At 47.4% G+C, this 18114-nt stretch overlaps 1 protein-coding gene across 3 annotated transcripts in view; it reads left to right on the top strand.

The window, feature by feature from the left end:
* The first annotated feature begins 1118 nt into the window (after positions 1–1118).
* LOC118370744 (unconventional myosin-XVIIIa-like) overlaps positions 1119–18114 on the top strand; it is a 176896-nt gene continuing 159900 nt past the window's right edge. For all 3 annotated transcript variants that reach the window (XM_052467794.1, XM_052467793.1, XM_052467792.1), the window contains exons 1-2: positions 1119–1243; positions 3442–4666. In XM_052467794.1, the coding sequence (XP_052323754.1) occupies positions 3614–4666 (1053 nt within the window). In that variant the 5' untranslated portion in view covers positions 1119–1243; positions 3442–3613. The remainder of the gene's footprint in view (positions 1244–3441; positions 4667–18114) is intronic.

Genomic DNA, 18114 nt, shown 5'->3' with positions numbered 1-18114 from the left:
TTAAAATAACACACTTTCAGTTAACAACTTATGATTTAGCAAACAAAGGACAACGGAACATAGTAACCCCGCTTTTCAGTGAATATATGCAGCAGGTAATATCCCAGATGATCTCTTTAACATTCTATTAACTTCAAATTTCAACATGCTTTACATTGAGCATCAATGGATGGAACATGGAAGTTGTCAACTCATACAGTTTTTGTTTAATTTTAATCCTGATGTTGTTCAGTGGGCAGAAAATGTCACCTATAGGGATGGTAATGTGATCCGTCTCCTCTACATTTCTACACTCCCAGCATCACCGCCTTCACCTTCACTGTTTCATCCAGAGACCTCACATCAAAGTTTACATCTGACCAGCATTGACAGACAACACATGCACCATGGATCTTAAGCTGGGGCTCTCTCCTCTTGTTCTGCACAGTGAGTTTGGGCAGGTAAGGGTGCCACTCCTGCACCACGTACCCTATGGGGTTACCAGAGGGATTCTGCACCTCCAGCTCTCAAATTAAAGTTTGTTATAACTTACCTTATAGTTTATGACTCTACCATGCATAATGTTTTCACTTTCCAGGCTTGCAGTTGATGCAGCAGCCAAACATAGAGGCAAACAGTTCACTGCGCATGAGCGAAGGTGTGGTGTGAATTTCCACTACTGGTAAACCGACACCACAGTGGTGGCCAGTGCTATAAGCAAAATAATCAACTGCTTAGGGCCCACCTCAATGGCCAGGGGCACCCCACAAATTGTGAAGGGGAACCCTAAACAGGATCCTGCTTAGGGACCCCAAAAAGCTTGGGCCAGTGATAAAAGTAGGCCTATTGGTAAACTGGTACCAAATGGTGCTTAATTGTGCTTGGTTGGAATGAATCCCATATAACCAAACCAGTCACTCCTAGATTATTTACTGTGTATGTATTAATACTTTACCCACAAAATATAAAATGCTACTGCAACCAATAGAAATCTATCATCATAGAGTGATAATGTAATCTTTCATAAGTGGTACAACTTGCAATAAACCCAACTTGCAATAAACCCAACTGGCCAGCAGGAATCACTATTCGATATATTTTCAGTGATGTTGCATGCGTGCTGTAACCAGTCATCTAGCTAATCATATACAGTCAACGCAGCTGCTTTCTAGTGCGAGCTGCACCCATCAATACAGCTCCCTCCGATTCGAACGCACCAGTGTCAACCCACCGACACAGAGCAGAGGAAGAACACACGCAAACGGTGAGTCATCCATCATTTCATGAATATGTTAGAACATCTCAAAATGATTCGATGCACCAATTTGAGCTAAAGATTGAAAGCAGAATGGCTCAGATAGATAGCTATAGATAGAAGTCTCTCAGAAATCCCAAAATATGTTCACAGGGATGTAGCAGCTAGCTAGCCTAGTTGATAGGCTACACCAGAATTAATGTGGGCAAAGAACAGAGGCTTGGGCTGCCAGATAATCGTGCAAGCTTACTAAAGCCGTATTGGTAGTTTCAGAATATCACTTTTCTCAATAAAGTATTGTAGCCAGGGCTTTTCTGTGACAGACAGATTTAGAGGAAATTACTTTACAGTTATAGTTAACAATGGCCTGTAAAACATTATAATTCCCAATGTGACATCAGCTAGCTGGCTAGCTAGTATTAGTAGCTTTCTCGCTTTTTGTCCTCCCTGTCCATTGAGGGAATGGGGAATGATGACACCTCACTCGCTAGCGTAGTGGAGCCTGCCAACTATTTCAGCTGCATTTCATTGTTGTAACGAAAAGCCTTGATGTAAGTGGCAAAATGATGTGCCCATAGCATCCCTGCGGTGTTGGAAAAAAAAGTGTAAACATCTGTAGCAACAAGGAAGCTTGGCTATAACCACGAAAGTGTATGACATTTTTCAGCTCAAAATGAAGCTGTTAAGGAGCGTCATGCAGGCATATTTCTTTGCTCACAGGATGTAAAATAGTGAGCTATATGTAACTATACCATTATTAAACATATATTTCCATCAATACATCTTCTTATTAATGATTTAAAAATGCACTTTCTTTTAGCTTGAAGTTTGTTTACATGTAGGGGTCTCCTGCTGCTGGGAACTCTGGGAACATCAGATAGAACTGGAACTTTGACACCAATGTTTCACCCAGTGACTACCAGAGTGGACTGTGTAGATTCTGACCCATTTTTAGCGCCCCATCCGTCACTGGAACAACAGTTTGGCTAAACAGTTATTTCACCTTCAAAATGTCTTCTATCACTCAGGTAGAGGAGGTAGGTATAAGCCTATTTGGGTGTTTGGCTTACATTGAATGTGATTTACATTTACATTTACATTTAAGTCATTTACACATATAAAATGGAGACTGAAATATAGCTTAGGCCTAGACTACATAATTTGGGTTTGAAGCCTTAGGCTGTTTGGGATTCCGTGCAATGCTACCCGATGTAGAGGGGGTAGCTCCTCTGAGGCAGAAAACTAGTAATAAAACCCAGATTTTGGGAAAGTCCTGCCTACTTTCTGCAGTATGTTGAGAGTGTCTCTTTGGCAAAAATATCTTCCTTGATGTTTGAGCAAATGCAGCTCTAATGGAGGCTAGTGTAACAGTATAACTTTAGACCGTCCCCTCGCCCATACCCGGGGGCGAACCAGGGACCCTCTGCACACATCAACATCAGTCACCCACGAAGCATCGTTACCCATTGCTCCACAAAAGCCACAGCCCTTGCAGAGCAAGGGGAACCACTACTTCAAGGTCTCAGAGCAAGTGACGTCACCGATTGAAACGCTATTTAGCGCGCACCACCGCTAACTAGCTAGCCGTTTCACATCCGTTACACTAGGAATGTTGTCTATTTTGCCAAGATCACTTAAACTGTTGTTTGGTTGTGATGTGTGTAATATTTTTTCCATGTTCACTTTATCGGCTAGTGTTTTGTGTGGCATGGTAATGGTCTGTTGCAAAGTCTTAAGGTGTGGGTTGCTCTATCTATAGTCCTACTCAAAAGGCTTAGAAAGATGTTTGGTTTCGAGAAATAAAGATGGTGTTTATTAAATGCACAATTTTATTTTCTGCAACAAATTCCTCACTCGTCCTCTGCAATGGAAGTGATATATTGTGTGTGATCTAATTAAGCAATAAGGCATGAGGGGGTGTGGTATATGGCCAATATACCACGGCTAAGGGCTGTTCATAGGCACAGCTTTTAGCCATGGTATATCGGCCATATATCACAAACCCCAGAGGTGAGTTATTGCTATTATAAACTGGTTACCAATGTAATTAGAGCAGTAAAAATACACGTTTTGTCATACCCGTGGTATACGGTCTGTTATACCACTGCCCAGTTTATAATTGTATTTATGAAACATAATGAACGCTGTTTCTCATTCTGTCATGCCAGATGTGAAGGTCGACTGAAGGTGTTTTTTCTCTCCCACAGGGCATTTGAACTAGTGGCAGCTTAACCCCTTTTCGGAGGTTACGAAAGACTAGACCCACCCCCCAAAAAAACTGGACCTCTGCCTCTGTATGGAAAAATCCCCCTTGCCTGAGAAAACAGGAGCCAAACCGGTAGGACCCACTGTGTTGAGCAACACAGCAGGCACACCACCATGTTCAGTCTGATCAAAAAGGAGAAGGATGGAGGGAAGAAAGAGAAGGATAAGAAGGACAAGAAGGAGAGGATGTCTGCAGCGGAGCTGCGCAGCCTGGAGGAGATGAGCATGAGGCGTGGCTTCTTCAACCTCAAGAGAGAGTCCAAGCGGGATTCCAAGAACAAGCTGGAGATCTCCAACCCCATCCCCATCAAGGTGGCCAGCAGCCACGAGCTCAGCCTCACTGACATCGAGTCAGACGGCCTGAGCAACCGCAGTAGCATGGTGCTGGATGCAGACGGCCTGAGCGCTGCCAGCTCCACCGATGACCTGAAGGGCGAGGGGGGCGGCTGTCTGGACAAGGACCGGGGCTCGGTGCGAGACCGCGTGGCCCACTTCGGCTCGATGGCCAAGCACAACTCCTCTCAGGTCATGAAGCGCTTCTCCTTCTCCCAGAGGAGCAAAGAGGAGAGCCCCTCGGAGACCTCCACGCTCTCGGGACAGAACTCAGCTGCTCCGTCCCCGCAGGTGGAGAACAAGGTGTTCGACCCGCAGAGTAAGCACAGCCTCCAGCAGCAGAAGCTGGGGGTGGGGGTCGGGGTGTGGGTCGGGCCAGCACCTTGGCCAGTGCCGGTCAAGATGGCTCACATCCCTGAGGTGGTGGACAAGACCTTCCCTGCTGACCTGAGGCTCCCGGTTGTCATCCCTCCACAGTCTCCGGAGCCACGGGAGCTGGAGCTCCAGCGCCGCAACACGGGTGACTTCGGATTCTCCCTGCGCCGCACCACCATGTTGGACCGCGGAGCCGACGGAGGGGTCTACCGGAGGGTGGTGCACTTTGCAGAGCCCGGGGCCGGCACTAAGGACCTGGCCCTGGGGTTGGTGCCGGGAGACCGTCTGGTGGAGATCAACGGGGGAAACGTGGAGAACAAGACCAGGGACGAGATTGTGGAGATGATCCGTCAGTCTGGGGACACGGTGAGGTTGAAGGTGCAGCCCATCCTGGAGCTGAGTGAGCTGAGCCGCTGCTGGCTGAGGAACACAGACGGGCAGCGCCGAGAGGCCCAGGATGTAAGTTACCCCAAATCACTCCTCTACTTATCACCTAGATAGACATTCTATTCAGACCTACAACTTCTAGAGAGGCAACCCACGGGCTGGTTTGGCTCTTCTATACTGTAGGGTTGAATTGGACCCAACATATCACACTCGTTGGTGTGGGTGTGTGGAAAGTCAGTGTTGTTAAATGGTGGAGTGAGTCACCAATGCCAATGTTTTTTTTCATGTTTTAGCATGATGGGTGTTGTAACTTTGGAACTGTCTGATGGTGATCACTTTTGTTAACAAACAACCACATTTCCCTCCCACTTCCCAAACAACTTGTTTACAGGTGGCCTAACCTATGGAGTGGCCCAGACACTTAAGTCTCTCATTGTTTCCACAGCGCACTTCAACCCATGTCCAGTTTGGTTTTTGTATGAACTAACAGAAAACTCTTAGAGTAAAAAAACAATTACAGAACATATATGTTCTGTTGGGAAACGTTAGTGACGAACTTACCACAGCTCTGACGGCTTGAAGCAGTTTTTATGAGACTCTTCTTGCCATGTTTCTTCCTCTCCTTATATACCTTCTGTAATGTTTAGGTTTCAGCCATGCTTTCTTGTGGGTGTCTGGGCTTGATGTAGAAATGTCACCTTGATGTGTGCAGCCCAGCCACAGATGTTCAAGGGCAACATGGAGTGGTGGACGGAGTCGACTTCTGGCCAGACCACCCGGTTGATATCAAATGGAAGCTGTTGTGGCTAATCTTGTATTTTATGCTCTGCTTGTTGGTTTTATCAGATAAGAAGGCCGTTCTGCCCGGGCTTCAGCTTCTGTGAGGGTAGATACGTAAGCAAGTGTGGGTACGTGTGTGTTCTTCAAACACTATGTCTGCATGCTGATGTAAGTAGAAAGTGTGTCTGTGTGAACAGGCTACTGTTCGGGAACTGCTGTCCAGTTCAGAGTTCAGACAGAGGAAGTGTTGTCGAGGCAAACAACTCCAGCTGTGTGTGTGTGTGTGGGGGGAGATGAAGATGAGAAGATGGGCCACACTTTCTTCATGCTAACTTGCAACAGTCGGAATTGAAATCTGTTTGTGATGATATCCATTTATTACACTGTTATAAAAAGTGTTTGTGTGTGTGTTCACCGTGTCCTGTAATCACTCAAGAACAGCAGACAATGTATCATGTTTGTTCAGTCATCTGCAAATAGTTATACTGCTGCATAAGTTATGTATCAATATATATATATTTTTTAATCTTTTGAAAATGATATTCCTATCCAAGAATTTTCCAACAGCTAGACCTAACCGCAGTGCTCTGAGCCAAGTCCTTGTTTGTAATCTTGTGGACTGGATGTTTGTGATGTTGGTTAGTAAGATGGTTATGTTACTGTTCCAGTGTAATAGTGGATTGTTGTGCAGCGGTGAAAAGGGTGTGTTTTGGATTGTGTGTGTGTGCAATTATGTGTGTGTCTGTATACTTGCAAGTGTGTGTGTAGTGTGGTAGGCCTTGTCCCTGATTAGGTGGCAGACAGTGGTCTGATTGCGGTCAGGGTCAGGGAGTGTTATGATACTTGAAGGATACTCTGTGCCTAAAAACTAGGTTTACAAAATGGTCACGCATACACTACCAATTCATGACCATGTTTGTTGTCACCCAACACCACACTGCTCCTCTAGATTTAGGTATCTGACCTTCAGCCCGGAATAATTGGCTCTTTGGAGCTTAAGGGCATCAAATGGGTCAGTCTTAATGCATAGGTGAAAAGCCTACACTTAGAAAAAAAGGGTTCTAAAAAAGTTATTCGGTTGTCCCCATAGGAGAGAACCCTTAGTTGTTATTTAGTCTAGTCTGTGAAAGGACATGGAATAGCAAGGCACAAGCTTGTCTTAGCACACTTGTCTAAACTACACAGAGAAGACATGGCCGGCTACTGAGAGATTTGAAAAACACTGGGGAAATGATCCGTTCCCCCAAAATATGCTTTTCTCACAAATGGGTGACATGGTAGCACCCCTCCCACTCCCCCACCCCTCCTTTCTGCCTCACTCCGGAATTTTCGGCATTGTTCTATTTTGGAATTTACCAATAAACAAAGAAGGACTTTGCTGTGCTGTTCAGTTTGAGGCCAGCCTCCCCCTTTTGTACTTTTCCTGGCTCTGCGCCTCCCTCCCTGTGTAGTGTAGGCTAACCCACTGCTGTCTCCCAGAGCAGAAACAGGGAGAGTAGATCAGAATCAGATCCCAGGCGCTGACTGACTTCCACTGCTGTGAGAGGGTTAGAGTCTCAATCTGACAGATCATGATGATGTAGTCAACACCCTGAGAAGTGTGCTTTGGAGTAGGGCAGGGAATGGCCATGGACCTCACAATACGATATTAGCAAGATACTTAGGTGCCGATACGATTTGTACTGCTTTTTAGTTTAGTTTATTTGATCATTTAAAACAAGGTGCACTTGATTAAGAATCATCAAGGATAAACACAAAGTTTACGACTTTCATGATAGCGTTTGGCAAGTTTGGCATACAGTGCATTGTGAAAGTATTCAGACACCTTCACTTTTTCCACATTTTGTTACATTACAGCCTTATTATAAAATCTATTAAATATTTTTTTCCCCTCATCAATCTACACACAATACACCATAATGACAAAGCAAAAACAGTTTTTTAGAAATTTTAGCAAAGAAGGCCAGCATCCCAGAGTCGCCTCTTCACTGTTGACGTTGAGACTGGTACTATTTAATGAAGACGGGTACTATTGAGACGGGTACTATTTAATGAGGCTGCCAGTTGAGGACTTGTGAGGCGTCTGTTTCTCAAACTAGACACTCTAATGTATTTGTCCTCTTGCTCAGTTGTGCACCGGGGCCTCCCAATCCTCTTTCTATTCTGGTTAGAGACAGCGCTGTTCTGTGAAGGGAGTAGTACATAGCGTTGTATGAAATCTTCAGTTTCTTGGCAATTTCTCGCATGGAATAGCCTTAATTTCTCAGAACAAGAATAGACTGACGAGTTTCAGAAGAAAGGTCTTTGTTTCTGGCCATTTTGAGCCTGTGATCGAACCCACAAATGCTGATGCTCCAGATACTCAACTAGTCTAAAGAAGGCTAGTTTTATTGCTTCTTTAATCAGAACGACAGTTTTCAGCTGTGCTAACATAATTGCAAAAAGGTCTTCTAATGATCAATTAGCATTTAAAATGATAAACTTAGATTAGCTAACACAATGTGCCATTGGAACACAGGAGTGACGGTTGCTGATAATGGGCCTCTGTATCACTATGTAGATATTCCATAAAAAGAATCTGCCATTTCCAGCTACAATAGTCATTTACAACATTAACAATGTCTACACTGTATTTCTGATCGATTTTATGTTATTTTAATGGAAAAAAGTGTATTTCTTTCAAAACAAGGACATTTCTAAGTGACCCCAAACCTTTGAACGGTAGTGTATAATTTTTAGATATCGATACTTGGGACTCCCCCAATCCCTTGTTGGAGCTGTTAAGACTAAATGAATTTAGTGACTTCTTAGTTTTCTGCAATCAACCCTGCTCCATTCCTGTCCCACATCCCTGCCAGCACTCTCCCTTTCCTCTCTCGTCTTTCAGCTGATGCCCACTCACAATACTGAGTCTTTGTTATCGCTTGTCATGTAGCTCTATCACGTAGCGAGCAGTCCTGTCCCCTAAGGGGGGGAAGCCAATTTGGAGCTTTTTGTTTGTGTCCCTCAATTGGCTGAGATTCAAGGGCCCTTGTGACACAAAGTCCTAATGAAAGGCTAATCTGCCCCAGCAAGCCGTGTTCTGGCCACATGTTGTTCTCTGGAGTTTTTGGGAGAAAAAGAAAGAATGGAGAGTGACTCTGGGACTGTGGGCCCTCACTCCCTGGGCCCTGGAGTTGGTTTCTTCGGAAAAGCCCCTTTGAGTCACAGTGTGGATAAGATAGTTTTTAAACTAAGTGGCCGAGTGCTCTGTTTCCATCACGCAAACAGGAAATGAGGGCTTATTGAGGTGTGTGTGCGTGCGTGGGTGCGTTTTTGTGTGCGTCCCTTACTGATTTATATGTTCCAGTCTCACTAAGCAGCAGGCCAGCTCTCCATCCCTTTGTCTTCTAAAACAAACATTAACAGCTTGTACAGTCGGGTCATCCGTTCAAGTGAAGGAGAACCAACAGAACGGTAATTTCTCAGTTCAACAAAGGCTGTATGGAGGCACACTTCACAGGGACACAAGCAGCTGCTCTACTCTCGTCTCCAGATTTATAAGCACTCTGAAATGGCTTTCCAGACCCATGGTAATTAGACATTCAATGCAGAGTCTGTTTCATAAACAACTAAAAGTTAATGAAGAAATATCCAGTGTGCAGGGCAGACACCTTAGCCGTGTGGATGAAAGACTGTTGTCAAGCCTAGAGTAGGGAACATGGGCTTGTACCACAGCTGCCCCAAGTACCGTAGGGACACAATATGGACGTATGCGTAATATTTAATTAGTTGAAAGTCACAGAGAGAAATAAGTCATTCCAGTACTTGTGCTGTTTAGGAAGTTTACTGTAACTGTATAGAAATATGTCCCCTGGAGGCTACTGTGACCCTTACAGTATGACCCTCTATCCTCCATCCTCTTGGAGCCAAGTAGCTCTTGGAGCAGGGGGGTCGGTCGGGCGCTAGGGTTGAGTAGGGGCTGAGTGTGTGGGTGTTTTTCTATTTTTAAAGTTTCCCAACATTTTTTACGTCCAACTTTCCTTGGCAGAGAATGACATGTTGAAATTCTCCTCTTCCAAAGCTCAGGAATGTGAGGAGGTCAGGAGGCTGTCAGGGAGTATGCTCTGACACACACACGCACACACACACACACACACACACACACACACACACACACACACACACACACACACACACACACACACACACACACACACACACACACACACACACACACACACACACACACACACACACACACACACACACACACACACACACAGATGGTGATTTACCAGTGCCCCAGACAGACAGGAAGCTCCCAGTCAGTGGCTCATGTAGACAGGATGTCCTGCAAGGAGCACCAAGATGGGGAGAAGGGATAAAGCATTGCGGTTCACAGGAACAAACAAGATAGTTAGGTCTATTTTGGCCCTGGATAAGGCTGGGGGTCCACCCAGACAATGGGCTCATGTGTGAATGCATAGGATTTAATTCTCAACCTAGGCAAAATACAGCAGGTTGATTAACTTGTTTGAGGATGCCAGTTTGTAGGACTTTTAGAAACCGGATTCCTCCTCCCATGATTGACAGCTCTTGGCATCAGCTGCCCATTTCTCTAAAACAGGCCTTTTTGCTCTCCCTGAGCTTCTTTCAGAGCTTAACCCAAGTCATCCTGAATTTTCTGTACCTGGATCCATGTCAAACCTGAGCAATAACAAACGCCACGCCATGCCACGCCACGCCAGCATCCTGACATGTAGCCTACATCTGCTCCTGCTCCTCTCTCTCCTGTCTCCTCAGCAGATACCTCTGAAAACTCTACACACGCAAAAAAAAATCAGCAACCCCAACCAAGCCCAGCTGGGGTCATTTCAGTCCACAGTCCAACCCCAACCAAGCCCGGCTGGGTTCATTTCAGTCCACAGTCCAACCCCAACCAAGCCCAGCTGGGGTCATTTCAGTCCACAGTCCAACCCCAACCAAGCCCAGCTGGGTTCATTTCAGTCCACGGTCCAACCCCAACCAAGCCCAGCTGGATTAATTTCAGTCCACGGTCCAACCCTAACCAAGCCCAGCTGGGGTCATTTCAGTCCAAAGTCCAACCCCAACCAAGCCCAGCTGGGTTCATTTCAGTCCACGGTCCCACCCCAACCAAGCCCAGCTGGGTTCATTTCAGTCCACGGTCCCACCCCAACCAAGCCCAGCTGGGTTCATTTCAGTCCACGGTCCAACCCCAACCAAGCCCAGCTGGGGTCATTTCAGTCCAAAGTCCAACCCCAACCAAGCCCAGCTGGGTTCATTTCAGTCCACGGTCCCACCCCAACCAAGCCCAGCTGGGTTCATTTCAGTCCACGGTCCAACCCCAACCAAGCCCAGCTGGGTTCATTTCAGTCCACGGTCCAACCCCAACCAAGCCCAGCTGGGTTCATTTCAGTCCACGGTCCCACCCCAACCAAGCCCAGCTGGGTTCATTTCAGTCCACGGTCCCACCCCAACCAAGCCCAGCTGCGTTCATTTCAGTCCACGGTCCCACCCCAACCAAGCCCAGCTGGGTTCATTTCAGTCCACGGTCCAACCCCAACCAAGCCCAGCTGTGTTAATTTCAGTCCACGGTCCAACCCCAGCCAAGCCCAGCTGTGTTCATTTCAGTCCACGGTCCAACCCCAACCAAGCCCAGCTGTGTTCATTTCAGTCCACGGTCCCACCCCAACCAAGCCCAGCTGGGTTCATTTCAGTCCACGGTCCAACCCCAACCAAGCCCAGCTGTGTTCATTTCAGTCCACGGTCCCACCCCAACCAAGCCCAGCTGGGTTCATTTCAGTCCACGGTCCAACCCCAACCAAGCCCAGCTGGGGTCATTTCAGTCCATGGTCCAAAGTGGATAAGGGATCCAACATTTTTTCCCCCGTATGTTATTAAATGTATTAGTCAATTGTTTATGTCTGGGTTTTATGATGCACATTAGTTTAATAGCTTCATAGCTGCTGTTTCCTCTCCTCCTCTCCAGTCCTTCTAGATGTGTTGTGACTGTAGAGCAACGTTGTGAGTCAGTATGTGGATGAGGCCCAGTGCCTTTTTAATAGGCCTCTCTGGACTCGGTATAATATTCCCTGTGAGAAGAGTTGTTCTGTGACCTGTCTGGGTGGGCCCCAGGCTAGCTGGCTAGTTCTCCACAGTGGAGGTAGGAGACTGCTGAGGAGAGGAGACTCACTACCTTGTAAAGACGCGGCATGGCCTGTTACTGCAGTGGTGCCCACGGAGAGGTTGTCTAGGACTGGGGCTAGTCTCTCCACCCACAGCTGTGTACCAGATGTGGGCAACACACACAAACATACACACATGTGTATACACACTCATGCACGCAATACAAACATACATATACACACACACTGGCTTAATCTACAGTGCATTCGGAAAGTATTCAGACCCCTTGACGTTTTCCACATTTTGTTACGTTACAGCCTTATTCTAAAATGGATGAAATAAAACAAAATCGTCATCAATCTACACTCAAAGCGAAAACATAAAAATAAAAAAAAACATTTTTGCAAATTCATAAAAAACATAAATAGCTTATTTACATGCGTATTCAGACCCTTTGCTATGAGACTTAAAATTCAGCTCCGGTGCATCCTGTTTCCATTGATCATCCTTGAGATGTTTCTACAACATGATTGGAGTCCACCTGTGGTAAATTTAATTGATTGGACATGATTTTTAAAGGCACACACCTGTCTAGGTCCCACAGTTGACAGTGCATGTCAGAGCAAAACCCACCTGTGTCCTTTGACACTTTATAAACTAGTGACCTGCAGTGTTTGTCATTCTACCCTGATGAAGACAGCTTGTCTGTTGAAACATTGGACATTGGGCGGCTCTCCTTTTCTTTTTCAAGTGTTCTTCTCCGCTAGCCAGCACCTCGCCTAAACAGGTGTGCGTTCCTTTTGCCTCCAGAGCAGAAACCAAGCCATTCGGTCGAAGGATTGTGTCGAGGCACAGATCTGGGGAAGGGTACCAAAACATTTCTGCAGCATTGAAGGTCTCCAAGAACACAGAGGCATCATTCTTAAATGGAAGAAGTTTGGAACCACAAAGACTCTTCCTAGAGCTGGCTGCCCAGCCAAACTGAGCAATCGGGGGAGAAGGCAGCACTCCACCAATCAGGCCTTTACGGTAGAGTGACCAGACGGTAAAAAGCGCATGAAAGCCCGCTTGGAGATGCCAAAAGTCAGCTAAAGACTCTGAGATCATAAAAAAGATTATCTGTTCTGGTGAAACCAAGATTGAACTATTTGGCCTGAAAGCCAAGCGTCACGTCTGGAAGAAACCTAGCACCATCTCTACGGTGAAGCATGGTGGTGGCAGCATCATGCTGTGGGGATGTTTTTCAGGGGCAGGGACTGGGAGACTAGTCAGGATTGAGGGAAAGATGAACAGAGTAAAGTACAGAGAGATATTTGATGGAAACCTGCTCCAGAGCACTCAGGACCTCAGGCTTGTGGCTATGGATCACCTTCCAACAGGACAATGACTCTAAGCACACAGCCAAGACAGCGCAGGAGTTGCTTCGGGACATATCTCTGAATGTCATTGAGTGTCCCAGCCAGAGCCCAGACATGAACCTGATCGAACATATCTGGAGAGACCTGAAAATACCTCTGCAGTGACTCTCCCCATCCAACCTGACAGCGCTTGAGAGGATCTGCAGAGAAGAATGGGAGAAACTCCCCAAATACAGGTGTGCCAGGTTTGTAGCGTCATACCCAAGAAGACTCAAGGCTGTAATCGCTTCCAAAAGTGCTAAAACAAGTTTTTTAAAATTTAACTAGGCAAGTCAGTTAAGAAAATCATTTCTTATTTTAAATGATGGCCTGTTCAGGGGCAGAACGACAGATTTGTACCTTGTCAGCTCAGGGATTTGAACTTGCAACCTTCCGGTTACTAGTCCAATGCTCTAACCACTAGGCTACCCTGCCGCCCCAGGGTAGTACTTATTAAAGGGTCTGAATACTTGTGTAAATTAAAAAAAATTCTGTTTATTTTATTTTATCAATTTGCAAACATTCCTAAAAACCTGTTTTTGCAATGTCGTTATGTGGTATTGTGTGTAGACTGATGAGGGGAAAAACACATTTAATCCATTTTAGAATAAGGCTGTAACATAACAAAATGTGGAAGAAGCCATACTTTCCGAATGGCATCTATGCTGAATACACCTAGAATGGTTATGGGTAATCCCTGGAGAGTCTACAGTCCCCTTTGTTGTCTTCTTCTCTGTTGTCCTGGAGAGGCCTTGTTGTTCACAGCCCTATATCCCCAGCCTGAAACAGGACAGCAGAGCATCTCCTCTGTTGTCCTGGAGAGGCCTTGTTGTTCACAGCCCTATATCCCCAGCCTGAAACAGGACAGCAGAGCATCTCTTCTGTTGTCCTGGAGAGGCCTTGTTGTTCACAGCCCTATATCCCCAGCCTGAAACAGGACAGCAGAGCATCTCCTCTGTTGTCCTGGAGAGGCCTTGTTGTTCACAGCCCTATATCCCCAGCCTGAAACAGGACAGCAGAGCATCTCCTCTGTTGTCCTGGAGAGGCCTTGTTGTTCACAGCCCTATATCCCCAGCCTGAAACAGGACAGCAGAGCATCTCCTCTGTTGTCCTGGAGAGGCCTTGTTGTTCACAGCCCTAGATCCCCAGCCTGAAACAGGACAGCAGAGCATCTCTTCTGTTGTCCTGGAGAGGCCTTGTTGTTCACAGCCCTATATCCCCAGCCTGAAACAGGACAGCAGAGCATCTCCTCTGTTGTCCTGGAGAGGCCTTGTTGTTCACAGCCCTATATCCCCAGCCTGAAACAGGACAGCAGAGCATCTCTTCTGTTGTCCTGGAGAGGCCTTGTTGTTCACAGTCCTATATCCCCAGCCTGAAACAGGACAGCAGAGCATCTCTTCTGTTGTCCTGGAGAGGCCTTGTTGTTCACAGCCCTAGATCCCCAGCCTGAAACAGGACAGCAGAGCATCTCTTCTGTTGTCCTGGAGAGGCCTTGTTGTTCACAGCCCTATATCCCCAGCCTGAAACAGGACAGCAGAGCATCTCTTCTGTTGTCCTGGAGAGGCCTTGTTGTTCACAGCCCTAGATCCCCAGCCTGAAACAGGACAGCAGAGCATCTCCTCTGTTGTCCTGGAGAGGCCTTGTTGTTCACAGCCCTAGATCCCCAGCCTGAAACAGAACAGCAGAGCAGAGTAGAGCATCTCTGCCATAGGAACAAAACAAAAGCACCTCACTACAGTAACGACTCACTGCCACAAACACTCCACTGACTAACTAGTGTGTCCCAGTCCCACTACTAGCCCAACCAGCTCTTCTCTAGCCATGCTGCTGTTTGTGTGCTGTTTGTTGTCAGTGTGAAGTCAGCCGAGCAGAGACGGCTTTGCTTGGGAGCGGCCTGGTGTGTTTCTGTGTGCTAAACACAGCTCTGGAGGACTGGCCTGCCATGCCACTGACCCGCAACACAAAGCCTTCTGGGAACTTTCTGCCACATTCCACCACGGCCAGTCGGCCATGCTGTGTTGCTCTGCTCTGAGGCTGAGGAACAATTCCAGCAATGGTTATTATTTTGTGATTGGGCCCAAAGTTTTTTGTGGAGGGAGGGAGGAGTACAGTGGAGAGAGGGAAGAGTATCGTGGGGAGCTTGTTGAGAAGAAACTGTTGTCTAGTGTTTAACTTCACTACAGAACAATATGCTCCGAAAGGCCATAGTGATCAATGAGAGAATGCTGAGTGGGTTGCAAAACGTAACAGTTAATGGGTACAGTGCAGATATATCTTCACCTTGCAGGGATATGTACTTCTTTCTCAGTCCCATCATGCAGGCCTGCAGTCCCACCCCTAATGTACCTTGTTTCAGGTTTTGTTTTCATTGTCACCTCTGGTGGATTCTGTGTAGAAGGAACAACCTAAGCTTCTTTAACCTCTATGGGATGGGTGTCCCTATACCGGGGCGGTTGTTGGATCGGTGTCCCTATACCGGGGCGGTTGTTGGATCGGTGTCCCTATACCGGGGCGGTTGTTGGCTCGGTGTCCCTATACCGGGGCGGTTGTTGGATCGGTGTCCCTATACCGGGGCGGTTGTTGGATCGGTGTCCCTATACCGGGGCGGTTGTTGGATCGGTGTCCCTATACCGGGGCGGTTGTTGGATGGGTGTCCCTATACCGGGGCGGTTGTTGGATGGGTGTCCCTATACCGGGGCGGTTGTTGGATCGGTGTCCCTATACCGGGGCGGTTGTTGAATGGGTGTCCCTATACCGGGCGGTTGTTGGATGGGTGTCCCTATACCGGGCGGTTGTTGGATCGGTGTCCCTATACCGGGGCGGTTGTTGGATCGGTGTCCCTATACCGGGGCGGTTGTTGGATCGGTGTCCCTATACCGGGGCGGTTGTTGGATCGGTGTCCCTATACCGGGGCGGTTGTTGGATGGGTGTCCCTATACCGGGGCGGTTGTTGGATGGGTGTCCCTATACCGGGGCGGTTGTTGGATCGGTGTCCCTATACCGGGGCGGTTGTTGGATCGGTGTCCCTATACCGGGGAGGTTGTTGGATGGGTGTCCCTATACCGGGACGGTTGTTGGATGGGTGTCCCTATACCGGGGCGGTTGTTGGATCGGTGTCCCTATACCGGGGCGGTTGTTGGATGGGTGTCCCTATACCGGGGCGGTTGTTGGATCGGTGTCCCTATACCGGGGCGGTTGTTGGATCGGTGTCCCTATACCGGGGCGGTTGTTGGATCGGTGTCCCTATACCGGGGTGGTTGTTGGATCGGTGTCCCTATACCGGGGCGGTTGTTGGATCGGTGTCCCTATTCCGGGCGGTTGATGGATGGGTGTCCCTATACCGGGGCGGTTGTTGGATGGGTGTCCCTATACCGGGGCGGTTGTTGGATGGGTGTCCCTATACCGGGGCGGTTGTTGCTAACGTGTGCTAATGTGACTAGAATGACGTTGTAAGTAATATCCAGGACATAGACATGTCTATGTGCAGAAAGCTTAAATTATTGTTAATCTAACTGCACTGTCCAATTTACAGTAGCTATTACAGTGAAAAAATACAATGCTTTTGTTTGAAGGGAGTACACAACAACCAAACTTTTATCACAGGACTTGGTTTGAAACATTCATCTCTGAAGGTATATAATGTACTTACATTCAGTAATCTACCTCTGATTTGTCATCCTGAGGAACCCAGAGATAAAATGTAGCATAGTTTTGTTTGCTAAAATACATTTTTATATTCAAATGTAGGAACTGGGTTCTAAAGTTTGAACCCCTGCTGTATCTGGAATGGTCTAAGGCACTGCATCGCATGGGGTTCGATCCCAGGCTGTGTCACAGCTGGCTGAGACTGTGAGACCCATGAGGCGGTGTGCAATTGGCCCAGCGTCGTCCGGGTTTGACAGGCCGAGATAACCTTGTCCCATCGCGTTCTAGTGACTCTTGTGCCGGGCTGGGCGCATGCATGCTGACACTGTCGCCAGGTGTATGGTGTTTCGGAGGATGCACGGCTCTCGACCTTTGCCTCTTCTGAGTCCGAAAGAGAGTTGCAGCGATGGGACAAGACTGTAACTACATTTTTTTGAATGCCTTGTGGGCCGGATTGAAGTGCCCAGCGGGCTATACATTGCCCCCTCTTGAGTTAACCCCTCAAACACTCGCTAGCTCACTGGCTGTTAGAATTCACAGATTTCTACACAACACAGTAGATCTTCTTCATCAAATTGAAACACTCACTTTGTCTCTAGAAAGGCTGAGGTGATTTGGCTCCATTTGGCTTTATCTTGGTGCACTCCGTGAGTTTCTCTGTTTACTTGAATATTACAGTTCAGTGGCGGGCTGGCAGCAATCTGTGATAAATCAGTAGCGCTAGTGTTCTCTCCTCTCCTCTCGTTGGTTATCATCCATTTCAGAGCCTCACTGTCTGTCTGTCTGTCTGTCTGTCTGTCTGTCTGTCTGTCTGTCTGTCTGTCTGTCTGTCTGTCTGTCTGTCTGTCTGTCTGTCTGTCTGTCTGTCTGTCCTGTTTTTTTCTTTCCATCCCGTTCCATCCCTGTTCCATCCCCTTTCCACCCTGTTTCCTTCCCCATTCCTCCTCCTTTCCTTTCCTCCTTTCCTTCGCTTCACCCCTAGTTGTCCTTTCCTTTCTCCCTCACCCTGCAACCTCTCTCTCTCTCTCTCTCTCTCTCTCTCTCTATCTCTATCTCTATCTCTCTCTCCCTCTCCTTGTGTTCTTGGGCTCTTCTTCTCAATCTACAGTAGCTTTCTGTTTCTCCCCCTTTCCCTCTCCCAAACCCCTCCCTCTACACTCCTCCCTCCCTCTCTCAGTCTGCCCCATTCCTCTCTTTCTTTGGGCTCTGGTATTTCCGGTTGGCTTGGCATCAGTTCTAAACTGTCTGGAAGCCATTTTGGTACATTTTGAATATTTAATATGGACTGTGAAAAACAACAACCTCAGTCAGACCTAGAGGAACCCCCGTAAAATAGTAGAGAAGAGCGCTCTGTAGTGTGGAGAGGTGCCCTAAAGCATGGGGCTGTGTGTGCCCTCAGTTCACCGCCTCTGTAGTGTGGAGAGGTGCCCTAAAGCATGGGGCTGTGTGTGCCCTCAGTTCACCGCCTCTGTAGTGTGGAGAGGTGCCCTAAAGCATGGGGCTGTGTGTGCCCTCAGTTCACCGCCTCTGTAGTGTGGAGAGGTGCCCTAAAGCATGGGGCTGTGTGTG

The sequence above is a fragment of the Oncorhynchus keta genome, chromosome 18 (assembly GCF_023373465.1).
Source record: "Oncorhynchus keta strain PuntledgeMale-10-30-2019 chromosome 18, Oket_V2, whole genome shotgun sequence".
Lineage (NCBI taxonomy): Eukaryota > Metazoa > Chordata > Actinopteri > Salmoniformes > Salmonidae > Oncorhynchus > Oncorhynchus keta.
The sequence above is the reverse complement of the archived record's forward strand: the minus strand, read 5'-3'. Positions and strand labels throughout refer to the sequence as shown.